The sequence below is a fragment of the Andrographis paniculata genome, unplaced genomic scaffold (genome assembly GCF_009805555.1).
Source record: "Andrographis paniculata isolate CXL003 unplaced genomic scaffold, ASM980555v1 Contig52END, whole genome shotgun sequence".
Classification (NCBI taxonomy): Eukaryota; Viridiplantae; Streptophyta; class Magnoliopsida; order Lamiales; family Acanthaceae; genus Andrographis; species Andrographis paniculata.
The window spans coordinates 2,822,749-2,833,977 of NW_026137587.1; the positions used below are offsets into that span (position 1 = coordinate 2,822,749).

General features: G+C 34.1%; 2 protein-coding genes across 5 annotated transcripts; one reads left to right on the plus strand and one right to left on the minus strand.

The window, feature by feature from the left end:
- Window positions 1-3,969: 3,969 nt before the first annotated feature.
- On the plus strand, window positions 3,970-8,173 carry LOC127255012 (sucrose nonfermenting 4-like protein). 4 transcript variants are annotated; one of them, XM_051280418.1, is made up of 14 exons: window positions 3,970-4,129; window positions 4,261-4,348; window positions 4,504-4,591; window positions 5,376-5,555; window positions 5,662-5,796; window positions 5,915-5,974; window positions 6,058-6,147; window positions 6,445-6,582; window positions 6,700-6,850; window positions 6,944-7,117; window positions 7,266-7,329; window positions 7,402-7,471; window positions 7,554-7,653; window positions 7,729-8,173. In XM_051280418.1, exons 2-14 carry the CDS (start codon window positions 4,281-4,283, stop codon window positions 7,848-7,850), a joined length of 1,440 nt encoding a protein of 479 aa, XP_051136375.1. In that variant the 5' UTR covers window positions 3,970-4,129; window positions 4,261-4,280; the 3' UTR covers window positions 7,851-8,173. The 4 variants fall into 4 exon arrangements, with proteins under 4 accessions (XP_051136375.1, XP_051136376.1, XP_051136373.1 ...); XM_051280419.1 differs by having other exon boundaries at window positions 5,381-5,555; XM_051280416.1 differs by having other exon boundaries at window positions 3,970-4,348.
- Window positions 8,174-8,439: 266 nt separating this feature from the next.
- LOC127254017 (pentatricopeptide repeat-containing protein At5g61800) lies at window positions 8,440-10,504 on the minus strand. Its single transcript, XM_051278870.1, has one exon. The coding sequence runs from the start codon at window positions 10,381-10,383 to the stop codon at window positions 8,779-8,781; it is 1,605 nt and encodes a 534-aa protein (XP_051134827.1). The 5' UTR covers window positions 10,384-10,504; the 3' UTR covers window positions 8,440-8,778.
- Window positions 10,505-11,229: the final 725 nt, after the last annotated feature.

The window sequence follows — 11,229 nt, forward strand, 5'->3', positions numbered from 1 at the left end:
GTGTGTCGTACAGTGTAGTGCCTCACTATACCTTTTTTCTTGCAGAAATTATCAAATGGAGCGTTGCAGAACTCTAACCCATTATTAGTTCTTAAAGTCTTTACCTGTTTACCCTTTCATTTTTCAACCGTGGTCTTCCACTCCTTGAACTTCCCAAACACCTCATCTTTAGTCTTCAAAAAGTACAACTAAACTTTTCTTGAATAATCATCTATGTAAGTGACAAAGTAAGTACAACTGCGCTGCAATTTCACCGGAGAAGGACCCCATAAATTTGAATGAACATACTCTAGAATTTCTTTTTAAGTGTGTTGACCGGTACTAAACCTCACCGTGTGTTGCTTCCCTTTTACACAAGCTTTGCATAATTGAATTTTACATGTCACATCCCCACCAAATAAATTCTGCTTGTTCAGCACAGACAACCATTGCTCACTCATGTAACCCTATCGACGGTGCCACAAATTTTTCATGGCATCATGTTTATCCAAGGACTGGGATACCGGCGTTGTTCCCATCACTGAACTGCACTGTAGAAAAGAAATTTCATGTTGCAGTTTTCCCTTCATAATCATGAGAGCACCTTTCAGGACTTTCACCCACTCACCTTCACCTTGATATTTTAAACCATTCTTGGCTAAGGTGTCAAGAGAAATCAAATTCTTTATGAGTTTAGGAACATACCATTAGTCAAATTTCCTGACAGTACCGTCATGCAATTTTATCTGCACTATTCCGCTCCCCTTTATGGCTAGAACCCCATCATCACCTAACTTCACCGTTCCATTCATCTCATTGAAAGAAGTGAGTAGATCACAAGAGAACGTCATATGGTGAGAAGCACCGGTATCCATAATCCAGGTATCAGCAGGACTAGCACTACACACTGTCAGAAATTCACCAAGGTCCCTATCATTAGAACTGTCTTGTACCACAACAGCACTACCACTATTACTAGACTCAACTTTTGTATTTCCCTTATTCTTTGGACAATCTCTTTTAATATGCTCATTCTCCTTGCAAATGTAACATTTAACTTTGTTAGAGAATTTTGATTTTGAACGCGACCTCTCATTTCCATTACCTTTCTCTTGTGGTCTTTCCCTACCTGCACATGAACCAAAACCCTTTTCTAAAGAAACCTTTATTTTCAATTCTTTGGACTTAAGAGCATCTTTCACATCATTAACAGAAATTTTAGTTCTACCATATATCATAGTATCTACAAAATTCTCATATGAACCAGGTAGTAAACACAGTAAAATTAAAGTTTGATCTTCATCATTTATTTTAACCTCAACCCCTTGAAGATCAAGAATAATACAGTTAAAGGTATCAAGATGATCCTTTACCTGAGTACTTTCGAACATCCGGAGGGTGTAAAGTTGTTGCTTCTGATATAGTCTGTTCGTGAGAGAGTTCTTCGAGTACTTCTCACACAGGTTATCCCATAGTCTTGAAGCCGTCATCTGATCTACAATCTCCCGTAACACCTCGTCAGTAACTGACAGCAAGATCGTGGAATGAGCATTTGCCAAAATCTCCTTCTTCACCTCATCTTTCGTGTCTTTATGAAACTTGTCTTTTCCCTCCAACACAGTCGCACATCCATGTTGAACAAGAAGTGTCCTTATCTTAACCTTCTAGAGCGTGAAATCATTCAACCTATTAAACTTCTCCAAATCAAATTTATGCGAGGACATCTTCAATCAATCAGATATGGCTCTGATACCATTTGTTTTTAGAAAATGAGAAAGAAAACAAATAAAGAACACAAAAGTTTTACGTGGTTCGGTGACGGTGTGTCAGCCTATGTCCACGGGTAAGAATCGGAGAGATTTTATTATACTAATTCATATGAACCATAATTATCTATTTATAAGCGCCCCAAAATACCCTAAACCCTAAGCCCATTTCTTATTAATTAGGATGAGTCCAAAAGGAACCCTACCAATTGAAACAGCCTTTTCGCTTTGGTTTCAGGTCTGGTATACTGCTAAATCCAAATCAAGTTTCAACAAATTGTATTCATAATTGTATATTTATAATTTAAATAAAAGTTAATAATATTTTGATATTAATGTATGATTATTTTTATTGAAAAAGAAAGTGATAATTTTGAGTGGCACAATAAAAAATGTAAAAAATGTACTTTGAATTAGGACGGACGAGTATATATTAAAAAAATAAAATATTTAAATGTTTTAAATACTATATATCAATAAAATATATACAATATGTAATCATTTTGTAAAGAATAAAATTTTAAATAATATAAATAAATAAAAATCATATTTATTTATGATTAACATAAATTAATTTTATAAAAATATGAAGTGTTTAATGTAAGTAAAAATATTTGTTTTTTGAAGAACAATAAAAATTAAGAGATATTGAGTGATCTAAGAGCCCGTTTGGATTGGTTTAAAAAATAAGTTAAAACAAAAAATAGAAGCACAAATCGAAGCCAAAAGCACAAGCATTCGATTTTGTGCTTGAATGAATCATTATAAAAATAACTTTTAGAAAAATTGTTATTAGTAATTTCATCTAGTTCATTATCCATTTTATCTCTCATCCACGTCATATTCATCTCAACATTCAAATTATTCTCTTTATCACTCGTTATAGTAATCCCATTCAACACATTACACCTTTGACATTTTATAGGACCCATTATTTATACATATTTTTATATATTTATCTTGTCTAATAATTTTTTATATAATATTATACTATTTTAATTTTTAAATATTAATTTATATAAATTTTAATAATTGAAATATATAATCTATTATTTTTAAATTTGAAATATTAGTCGAAAATTTAAAAATTTTGAATAATATTTAATTATTTTTTTAAATTTTTTTTTATTAAAGTTAACAAGTTCTTTAAAAATGTAGTAAATATTAAATAACTATTTGTAAAGCTAATGACATAAATAACTAATTTTTATAGTAAAAATTGAAAAAATAATTATTGAGGTGAAGAGATACTTTAATAGAGTTATTTTAAATTAATTATCATATTATTAATATAATTGTATTTTTTTAATAAAAATCTTATAATTTATTTTTAAATTTTACACTATTAATTATCTTTGAAAATTTTAAATTAAAATATAAAAAATATTTTAGAAAACTGATTATTTATAGAAGTATTTTAAAATTTTAATTTAAGAATAATATATAAAATAAAAATAAAATTATAATATAATATTTAATTATTTGTATTTTACATTTTATTTTAAAATTTTATAAATTATATTTAATAATTTTAGTACAATTAAAAAATTTTTATTCTATTTAAATTTAGTATCTTGAATATAATTTTAAATTTTAATTTAAATAATATATAAATAAGAAATAATAATATAATTCTATTTTTTATTTTTTATTAAAATATAATAGTTCTTATAAATTAATAATTTTTATATTATATTATAATATTGTATTTATTATTATTATTATTATTAAAAAAATAAAATAGTAATTTTAATTAAAAGATACTTTTGCTTACTTCAAATTTAAACTACAATCTAAAATAAAAACGTGTAACTATTTATTGGAAAAAGAGTATTAAAGGTGAAATGTGTAAAATTATTAATAATATAAAACATAGACTATAAAGCAAGCAGGAAAAACATTAGAATCAGGTTCAAATTCGGACCATCAAATCACCTGTCACATATAATTTGCTCAGTATGACATTTTTATGGGATTTGATTTTCGGCTGAGGGTTTACCCGCACCTTTGGGATAGCCGCTGCAGATTCTAATCGTGATTAAAAAAAAAAAAAAAAAAAAAAAAAAAGAAAACAAAAACATTAGAATTATGAGAATAATAATAATAAAATGAATGAGTGACCGTGGCATGATCGTTCCATGGCAGGAAAGCTACGTGAAGCCCCACACCCACACCTCTTCACTTAAAAATATATATATATTCCATTTCTCTCCATCCCTTTTTTCGATCCAATGAAGACAAAGCTGCCCAAACTGCTTGGGGAAGTTTTTCTCTTGGAAATTCCATCAAAAAGTCAAGTCTGCGTTCGCACTGTTGAATACCCATTCGATTCGGTTGTTTGCTCGCCAAGTCAGTACGATATATTTTTTCTTCTGCAGTTTAAGGTGACGGATTTATCACAGATTTTGTCGGAGTACAGCTTTTCCTGATAGCGCTGTTTATATTATTATAATTAGGGGTTCCATCAGCTCGATCGAGCTGGTTTATAGACATATAAATTGTGTTGGGTCCGCAGTGACACATTGTGACATTGGGATGGTGCCGACTCCGTTTACATGGCGCTATGGAGGTCGCCAGGTCTCGCTATCTGGCTCCTTCAATGGGTAATAATTCTCAGATTCCCCAATTTTGTATTTACCAGATTTTTAGGGTTGAGATTAGCCCGAGTTATGGTGGTGTTATGAGTAAGTTTGTTTCTGCACTTTTGGGCTATTGAATATATATATATATATATATATGTATATATTTGTGTTTACAGGTGGAGAGAGGGGATACGGTTGCCTTTGATTGAAGGTTCTGGAACTGTTTTCCAGATAATTATTGATCTTCCACCAGGTTGCTATCAGGTAATGCTGGATTACGATCAAATTTTGTGAATAGGATGTGTTTTCCAATATTATATATATATATATATATATATATGGAATTGTGTGGTCTGGATTGAGATTCAATATGATTAGATTCTTGTTAATATACTAAGCATGGCTGTTTAGAATATTTAGTGACTTCTCTTTATTTGAAATGTTCAAATTTCAGTAGTTATAGGCAAGAATGGTTGAAACACTATCATGTTTATAGGAAATAATGTTGGAATATGATTAAAATATGTAAAATAGGTTGTGTTCTGAGGGTAAGTTAATTTGGAATATTGTGGTCTAGCTTGAGATTCAATAGAACTAGATATCTGTGAAGATTCGAACCATGAATTTTTATATCTTAGGAATTTTATTTGATACCAAACTCATTTGGGATTGGTTGAAACAGCTCACTCTAATTCGAAACTTTCACAGAAATGGGGAAGATCAAAACATTAATTCTTAATTCTTTAAGCTAATTAGTATCAGAAACTGGGAAGACTGCATTTGCCTTTTATTTATATATATATATATATAGATAGATAAATAGATAGATATGTATCTCGATCTGAATCATTGTAGTCTTGCTGTTCCCATACTAGTTTCTTTGAAGTAATGCAGAGATTAGACCAGTGTCTGCTGTGGGATTTGAATTAAGTAGACTCACACTGCATCTCCTATTCGTAATAAGTATATTAGAGAATGTGTACAAAGTATCTTCACAAAATGTTTGCCTACTGATGACTGTATTTTCTTTCTCCAAATGCCTGTTCAGTTCAGATTCTTGGTTGATGGTACATGGAGAGTTGATCAGCAGCAAATATGTGAGACTGACGAACATGGAATTATGAACAATATAGTCCTAGTGAATGGAAACAACTTCATGTTTCAAGATTTGAATGCTGCACCTTTTGAGGCTAGTACTAGCGGAAACAATGAAGTCATGCCATCTGTGGTCTCTCTCTAAACACCCCGAATTAACATCTAATCTAGTCGATAATATATCTTCTCCTAGGTTTTTTGAGTCTGTCATTTATATTCTTTTGCTACTTGCAAACTAGGGCTCGTCTTCAGGCAGACTCCTTAGTGAACCGGTTGAGCAATTATCAGATGGAGATCTGGATGCCTTTCATCGAGTTTTGTCTACACATTTGTTATCATCTACAGCATACGAGCTGATTCCAAAATCAGGCAAGGTTTGACTGCTGTTGGCTTCTGTTCAGCACTTTTCTGGTCTCGATATACTCTGGACATAAACTGTGCTCTTGCCTCTACTTACAATGTTTTAATCTCATAATTATTCATGGTAGTTAGGTCATTGCACTTGATATTGATGTGGGTGTAGAGGAGGCCTTCAATGTTATGTATGAACTGGTATAAATTCTCAGCCATTTCCTCTGTTTTCTGTATGGATGTGTGACAAATACGGCATTCATTATTTGGTTGTGCATTTGTAGGGAATCAATTCTGTGCCTCTATGGAATGAAAGTATTGGACAAATGGTGGGGATGCTGACTGCTTCAGATTTTATTTTGGTTTTACTTCAGGTATTTGCACGTCTTAATCGACACTAGAATGTATTTAGCCTACTTTCGTTGCAGAAAATTGGACAGGTATGCGGTAGAGAAGTAAAATAAATACGACGAATTGAACTCTTTTCTTTAACTGAGTTTTATAGCATAGTAGAGGTGGTATTATGTAGTAAATGATGGAGTAACTTATTTATTGAAATCAGATTAATCAATCTATAACATTACATCAAGTTTAATAATCTCGACTTTCTTGTTTAACCTATTGGGTTTTGAAATCTTTCTGTCTGAGATATAGCTTCTTACATCCTGCAGCTTCAGAGAAACAGGGCAATGTTTGCCGATGTAGATCATGAAATACGCACAATATCTTCCTGGAAAGCCTGGAAGCTCCAAAACTATAGAGATATAGTCGGGACTCTGCATCCCATCCAGAGGAGACCATTAATCTATGTAAATTCTCTGATCGACATAGATTGATAATGACTTTTTTGTTTTTTTGGAAATTGGATGTTGCAAACTTTATAATTAACTTGTGCATTTCCATTGTATTTCCGCAATCTACAACAGGCTGGTCCGGATGAATCGCTATGGAATGCAGTTCTGTGGATTCTTAGAAATAACATTTCTGCTGTCCCTATTATACAGCACTCGGCGGATGGGTCCTTCACTCATTTGTTACACATTGCATGCCTTGCTGGAATATTAAGGAGTGCGTGCGGTGAACTTCTTTGAATATCGAATATATTTCACAGTATTTGTGATGGATGCTAGTTGATGCTTATTATTGTTTTTTCTTAAAATGATTTTCAAGATATATGCAGCCATTTTGAAGGCCGCCTTGGGCATGTTCCTCTTTTACAGAAACCAATTGGTTACATACCGATAGGTACTTGGGCTGTTAATGTTAGAAGATCAGGTGGTCGTGCGCTCTTGACAGTGCACCCCAATGACCCTCTTAGTTCTGCTCTTACTTTACTTCTGGAAGGTAAACGATTACTTCCTTCTGAAATGGTTAAATCTGCGCATACGAAATGGTCTTTTGATCGCCCGTTTGTTCGTTGCTTCCTTGAATATCAATACATCTCTGAAACTTCCCTGTTTGCTAAATGGTTCTTTTACTTACTTTAGTACAGCTCAAATAAGTTCAGTTCCCGTAGTTGACGATGCCGGTAATATCATCAATGTATACTCCAGAAGGTAATCAAACCTTGCGATTGTTTATTTCGACTGCTGTATGTCCATATCATTTCGTCGTTTTCTTCTCTGCAGTGATATTACAGCATTGGCAAAGGACAGTTTGTATACTCGTATTCAACCCGAGCACATGTCAGTATCTCAGGTAAAATGAAACTTCGGCACAAATCGATTGCTACCATATTCATTTGCTACTAATATATATGCTAACTATGAATCATATACAGGCATTGGAAGTGATCAACGTCACAGGTCGTCGAACCAGATACCGGACATGCACTAGATTTGATTCCCTGTATTGGGTGATGCAACTTCTCTCCGAACCAGGTTAGCCTCCACAAGACCAAGATAATTCCATACTTGTTTCCACAGATAAGAACTTATCATCGTGTCATTTCTCAGATGTGCGGCGCATCATTGTCGTCGAGGCTTCCACCGGTCGCCTCGAAGGCGTAATCACCTTGCAGGACATATTTAACTACTTTTGTCTAGGCAACAGCTCCAGAAGCCCTCCTTCAAGCTAAGCTAAGCTAGGCTAGGCTAGGCAACATCTTCAAACTAGGTACTACATTCACTTATGGAAACCAAAATTCCTTTGTTTGTAAATAGTACTAATATACTACCAAGTATGGAATTCGATTCCATATAGGCTATTATTCGGATTTAGCGGCGATTGCGACGCTAATTTAATATAAAATAGAACCAACGATACGTATTAATACTTCATGATGTCTTGTTATATTTTCGTATATTATTTATAGTATTTTTATGTATTGATTGAGGCAATCAGCACGATGTTGATAAATTTTCAATAAGCACTCTAACAGGGAGTCATTCGCTCTTGACGGTGCTGATTAAATATAATTAATATATTATTTGTTATAATTTTTTGCTAAATTGCACAAAATCTATTTGTAGTTTTATGCGTCAAATATCCATGCTTCTAAAATTGCGTTAAATTCTCTCATAGTTTCATAAATTTTGTATCTAACTCCATCGGAAGATTTTATTTAACGGTGTTTGATTGTTATATTTTTGACGAAATTGCACAAAATCCATATGTAATTTTACGAAATTGCGTCAAATATTCATGCTTCTAAAATTGGGTTAAACTCTCTCATAGTTTCATAAATTTTGCGTCTAATTCCATCGGCAGACATTATTTAGCGGCATATGATCTAAATGCGCTCAAATTGTAAACGAATTTTAGAATCTCAATTTATAACGGAGGTTTATAAATTGAAATTTTGAAATTTATTCGCAGTTTGAGCACGCATAAATCTAATATTTTTAAATAAGAACCGCTGCAGCGGTTAGACACAAAGTTTATAAAACCATACAGATTGACGTACTTTTAGAAGTGCGGAAAATTTGACACAGTTTAGTAAAACGACCCGTGGATTTGGTGTAATTTAGCCATTATTTATAGTATTTTCATACAGATTAGAACAATTAGTATTGTATCGATTCGAATTGTAGTTCTAACCCATTCAACACAGAGTGTATATCTTGAGTGCAAGGATGCAAACAATCCCCAGAAACAAATTCATGTGTTGTCCCATCCAATTCAATCAAACTACATCCAGCCATCTTCTTGATTCCCCATCTGCAATCCCTCAATCTCCTCACCCTCACCAGGTCATCCCATCTCTGCGAATTTGCATACATGTGCGCCAACACCGAGTACACGCCGCCGTCTTCCGGCCTCACTTCCATCACGCGCCTTGCCGCCTCCTCGGCAATATCAAGATTTCCGTGTATTTTGCACCCTCCGAGCAACCCTCCCCACACGAACACGTCCCCTCCCATCGGCATCGCCTCTATCATCTCCACCGCTTCTCCGATCAACCCAGCGCGACCGAGGAGATCGGCCATGCAGCCGTAGTGCTTTAGTTCTCGTTGAACGCCGTAAAGAGTCTCCATATCCGCGAATATTTTCTTCGCCTCGTTGATGAGCCCGGAATGACTTGACCCCGATAAAACGCCAAGAATTGTCACCCCATCTGGCTTGGTCCCGTCCTCCACCATTCTTGAAAAGTATTCGTGCAACAATGCCCCGTCGCCGTGTGCGGCTAATCCGACGAGCATTGCGTTCCACAACGACACGTTCTTATCGTCGCATGAATGGAAGACGTCCTTCGCTGTCTCGATGCATCCGCATTTGGCGTACATGTCGACCACCGCGGTACCTAAGTACGCGTCTAGTTTAACATTGTTTTGACAAAGGCGATCGTGTATTTTCCGGCCTTTTGTCAGCTCCCCAAGACGAGCGCAGGCCGAAAGCGCCGAAACAATTGCCACGTTGTCGAACTTCACCGCCGAATCAATCATTCGATCGAATAACTCGATGGCCTCATTGCATTTATAATCCAACTTTGCATACCCTGCCAAAAGAGTGCCCCAAGAAACTGCATCTCTTTGAGGCATTTCGTCGAACAGCTTCCTGGCATCATCAACTGCACCGACCTTAACTAACCCATCAATCATAACATTGTAACTCACAACATCTCTATGCGGACTTTCGTCGAACACCTTTCTGGCAAGATGAAGGTCACCGGATTTAGAGTAGGCACTGGCCAGCGCGTTGCACACAAACACATCAGCTCTAAACCCAAACCTGATCAATTCCGAGTGGAGATTCCCCGCGAGCAGAGGCGAGGCGTTGTGCAACAGGCCGCAGGCTTTGAGAACAAAGGGGAAGGTGTGGGAATCAGGGGGGACTGATTTCCGGCGCATTTGGGTGAAACAGAGGAGGGCGGCGTGGGGGGATTGGAGGAGGGTGTGGGCGCGGATGAGGGAATTGTGATCGAAAGCGGAAGGGTTGGGAATGAGGTTGAAAATGTCGGTCAGGTATTGGGATTGGGAGACATGATTTTGAAGGATGATGATATTGGCGAGGGAGTGGAGGATTTGGGAGAGGAGGAGAGAGGAGGGGTGAAGGAAGAAGAGGCCGCGGGCGATGGCCTGGGCGTGGACTTGGTGGATATGTGCAGCGCTTCTGCAGCAGCGTCGGAGTGTGGCTACGAGATTCCATGTTTGAACGCACCTTATTTGCATCTATTTATTCATTTATTAGGAGTTCCTCCTCAATCTCTAGTCGGGATTCATTGATTTATTGATCAGTCATTTTGGTTTTGTTTCAATATCCATGGCGATTATCAGAGTGGTTTTGTGGACAGTGTAGACAGATATTTGGGGTTTGTGTGCTTAGGCTGTGTTTCTTTGTTTGTTTTGGGTTTCATTTTTTAATTTGAATTTTTTTTAATATTAATTTTTTAAATTTAAATAATTATTTAATATTTTGAAAATAAATAGAATTTTAATATAATATAAAAAATAAAAATAATAGATTGATTTTATATTTTTTTTAAAAAAAGAAAAAAACTAAATAGTAAAAATTTAAATAAAAAAATCACAAAAGAAATAATATTTTTTATAATGAATATTATTTTTTTATATGATATAATAAAATATATATTAGGAATTGTACTAAAAAAAATTACAAATAAATTCCAAAAGTTGAGATGGAAATAATTTTATTTAATTAATATTTAATTAATTACTCACTTAGTCCACTTGGTTCACCATAAAGATTAAAAAAATAAGTATTTATTAAAAAAGTAATAGATAGTAGAAAGTATTTTTAAAATAAATATAATTTTATATGATATAAATAAATACTATGAATATTTATATATAATTAATATAAATTAACTTTATGAATAAACTAGAATTTTGAATATATATATCTAGAAATATATTTATTTATTAAAAAAATATATTATATAAATAAAAAATTTTAAATAAATTTTGAATAGATACATTAGTTATTTTTGTGGAGAAAAGATTGAGAATATATTGTTAAATTTGGCTTGGATACCAACTAAAGATTGAGAGTATATA

Bases quoted from the DNA above. Each gene is read 5' to 3' on its own strand.
- LOC127255012 (XM_051280416.1), top strand. From the start codon at position 4,281: ATGGTGCCGACTCCGTTTACATGGCGCTATGGAGGTCGCCAGGTCTCG. The intron at 6,148-6,444 runs GTATTTGCACGT...TACATCCTGCAG, and splicing joins TTATTTTGGTTTTACTTCAG to CTTCAGAGAAACAGGGCAAT. The intron at 6,851-6,943 runs GTGAACTTCTTT...ATGATTTTCAAG, and splicing joins AATATTAAGGAGTGCGTGCG to ATATATGCAGCCATTTTGAA.
- LOC127254017 (XM_051278870.1), bottom strand. From the start codon at position 10,383: ATGCAAATAAGGTGCGTTCAAACATGGAATCTCGTAGCCACACTCCGA.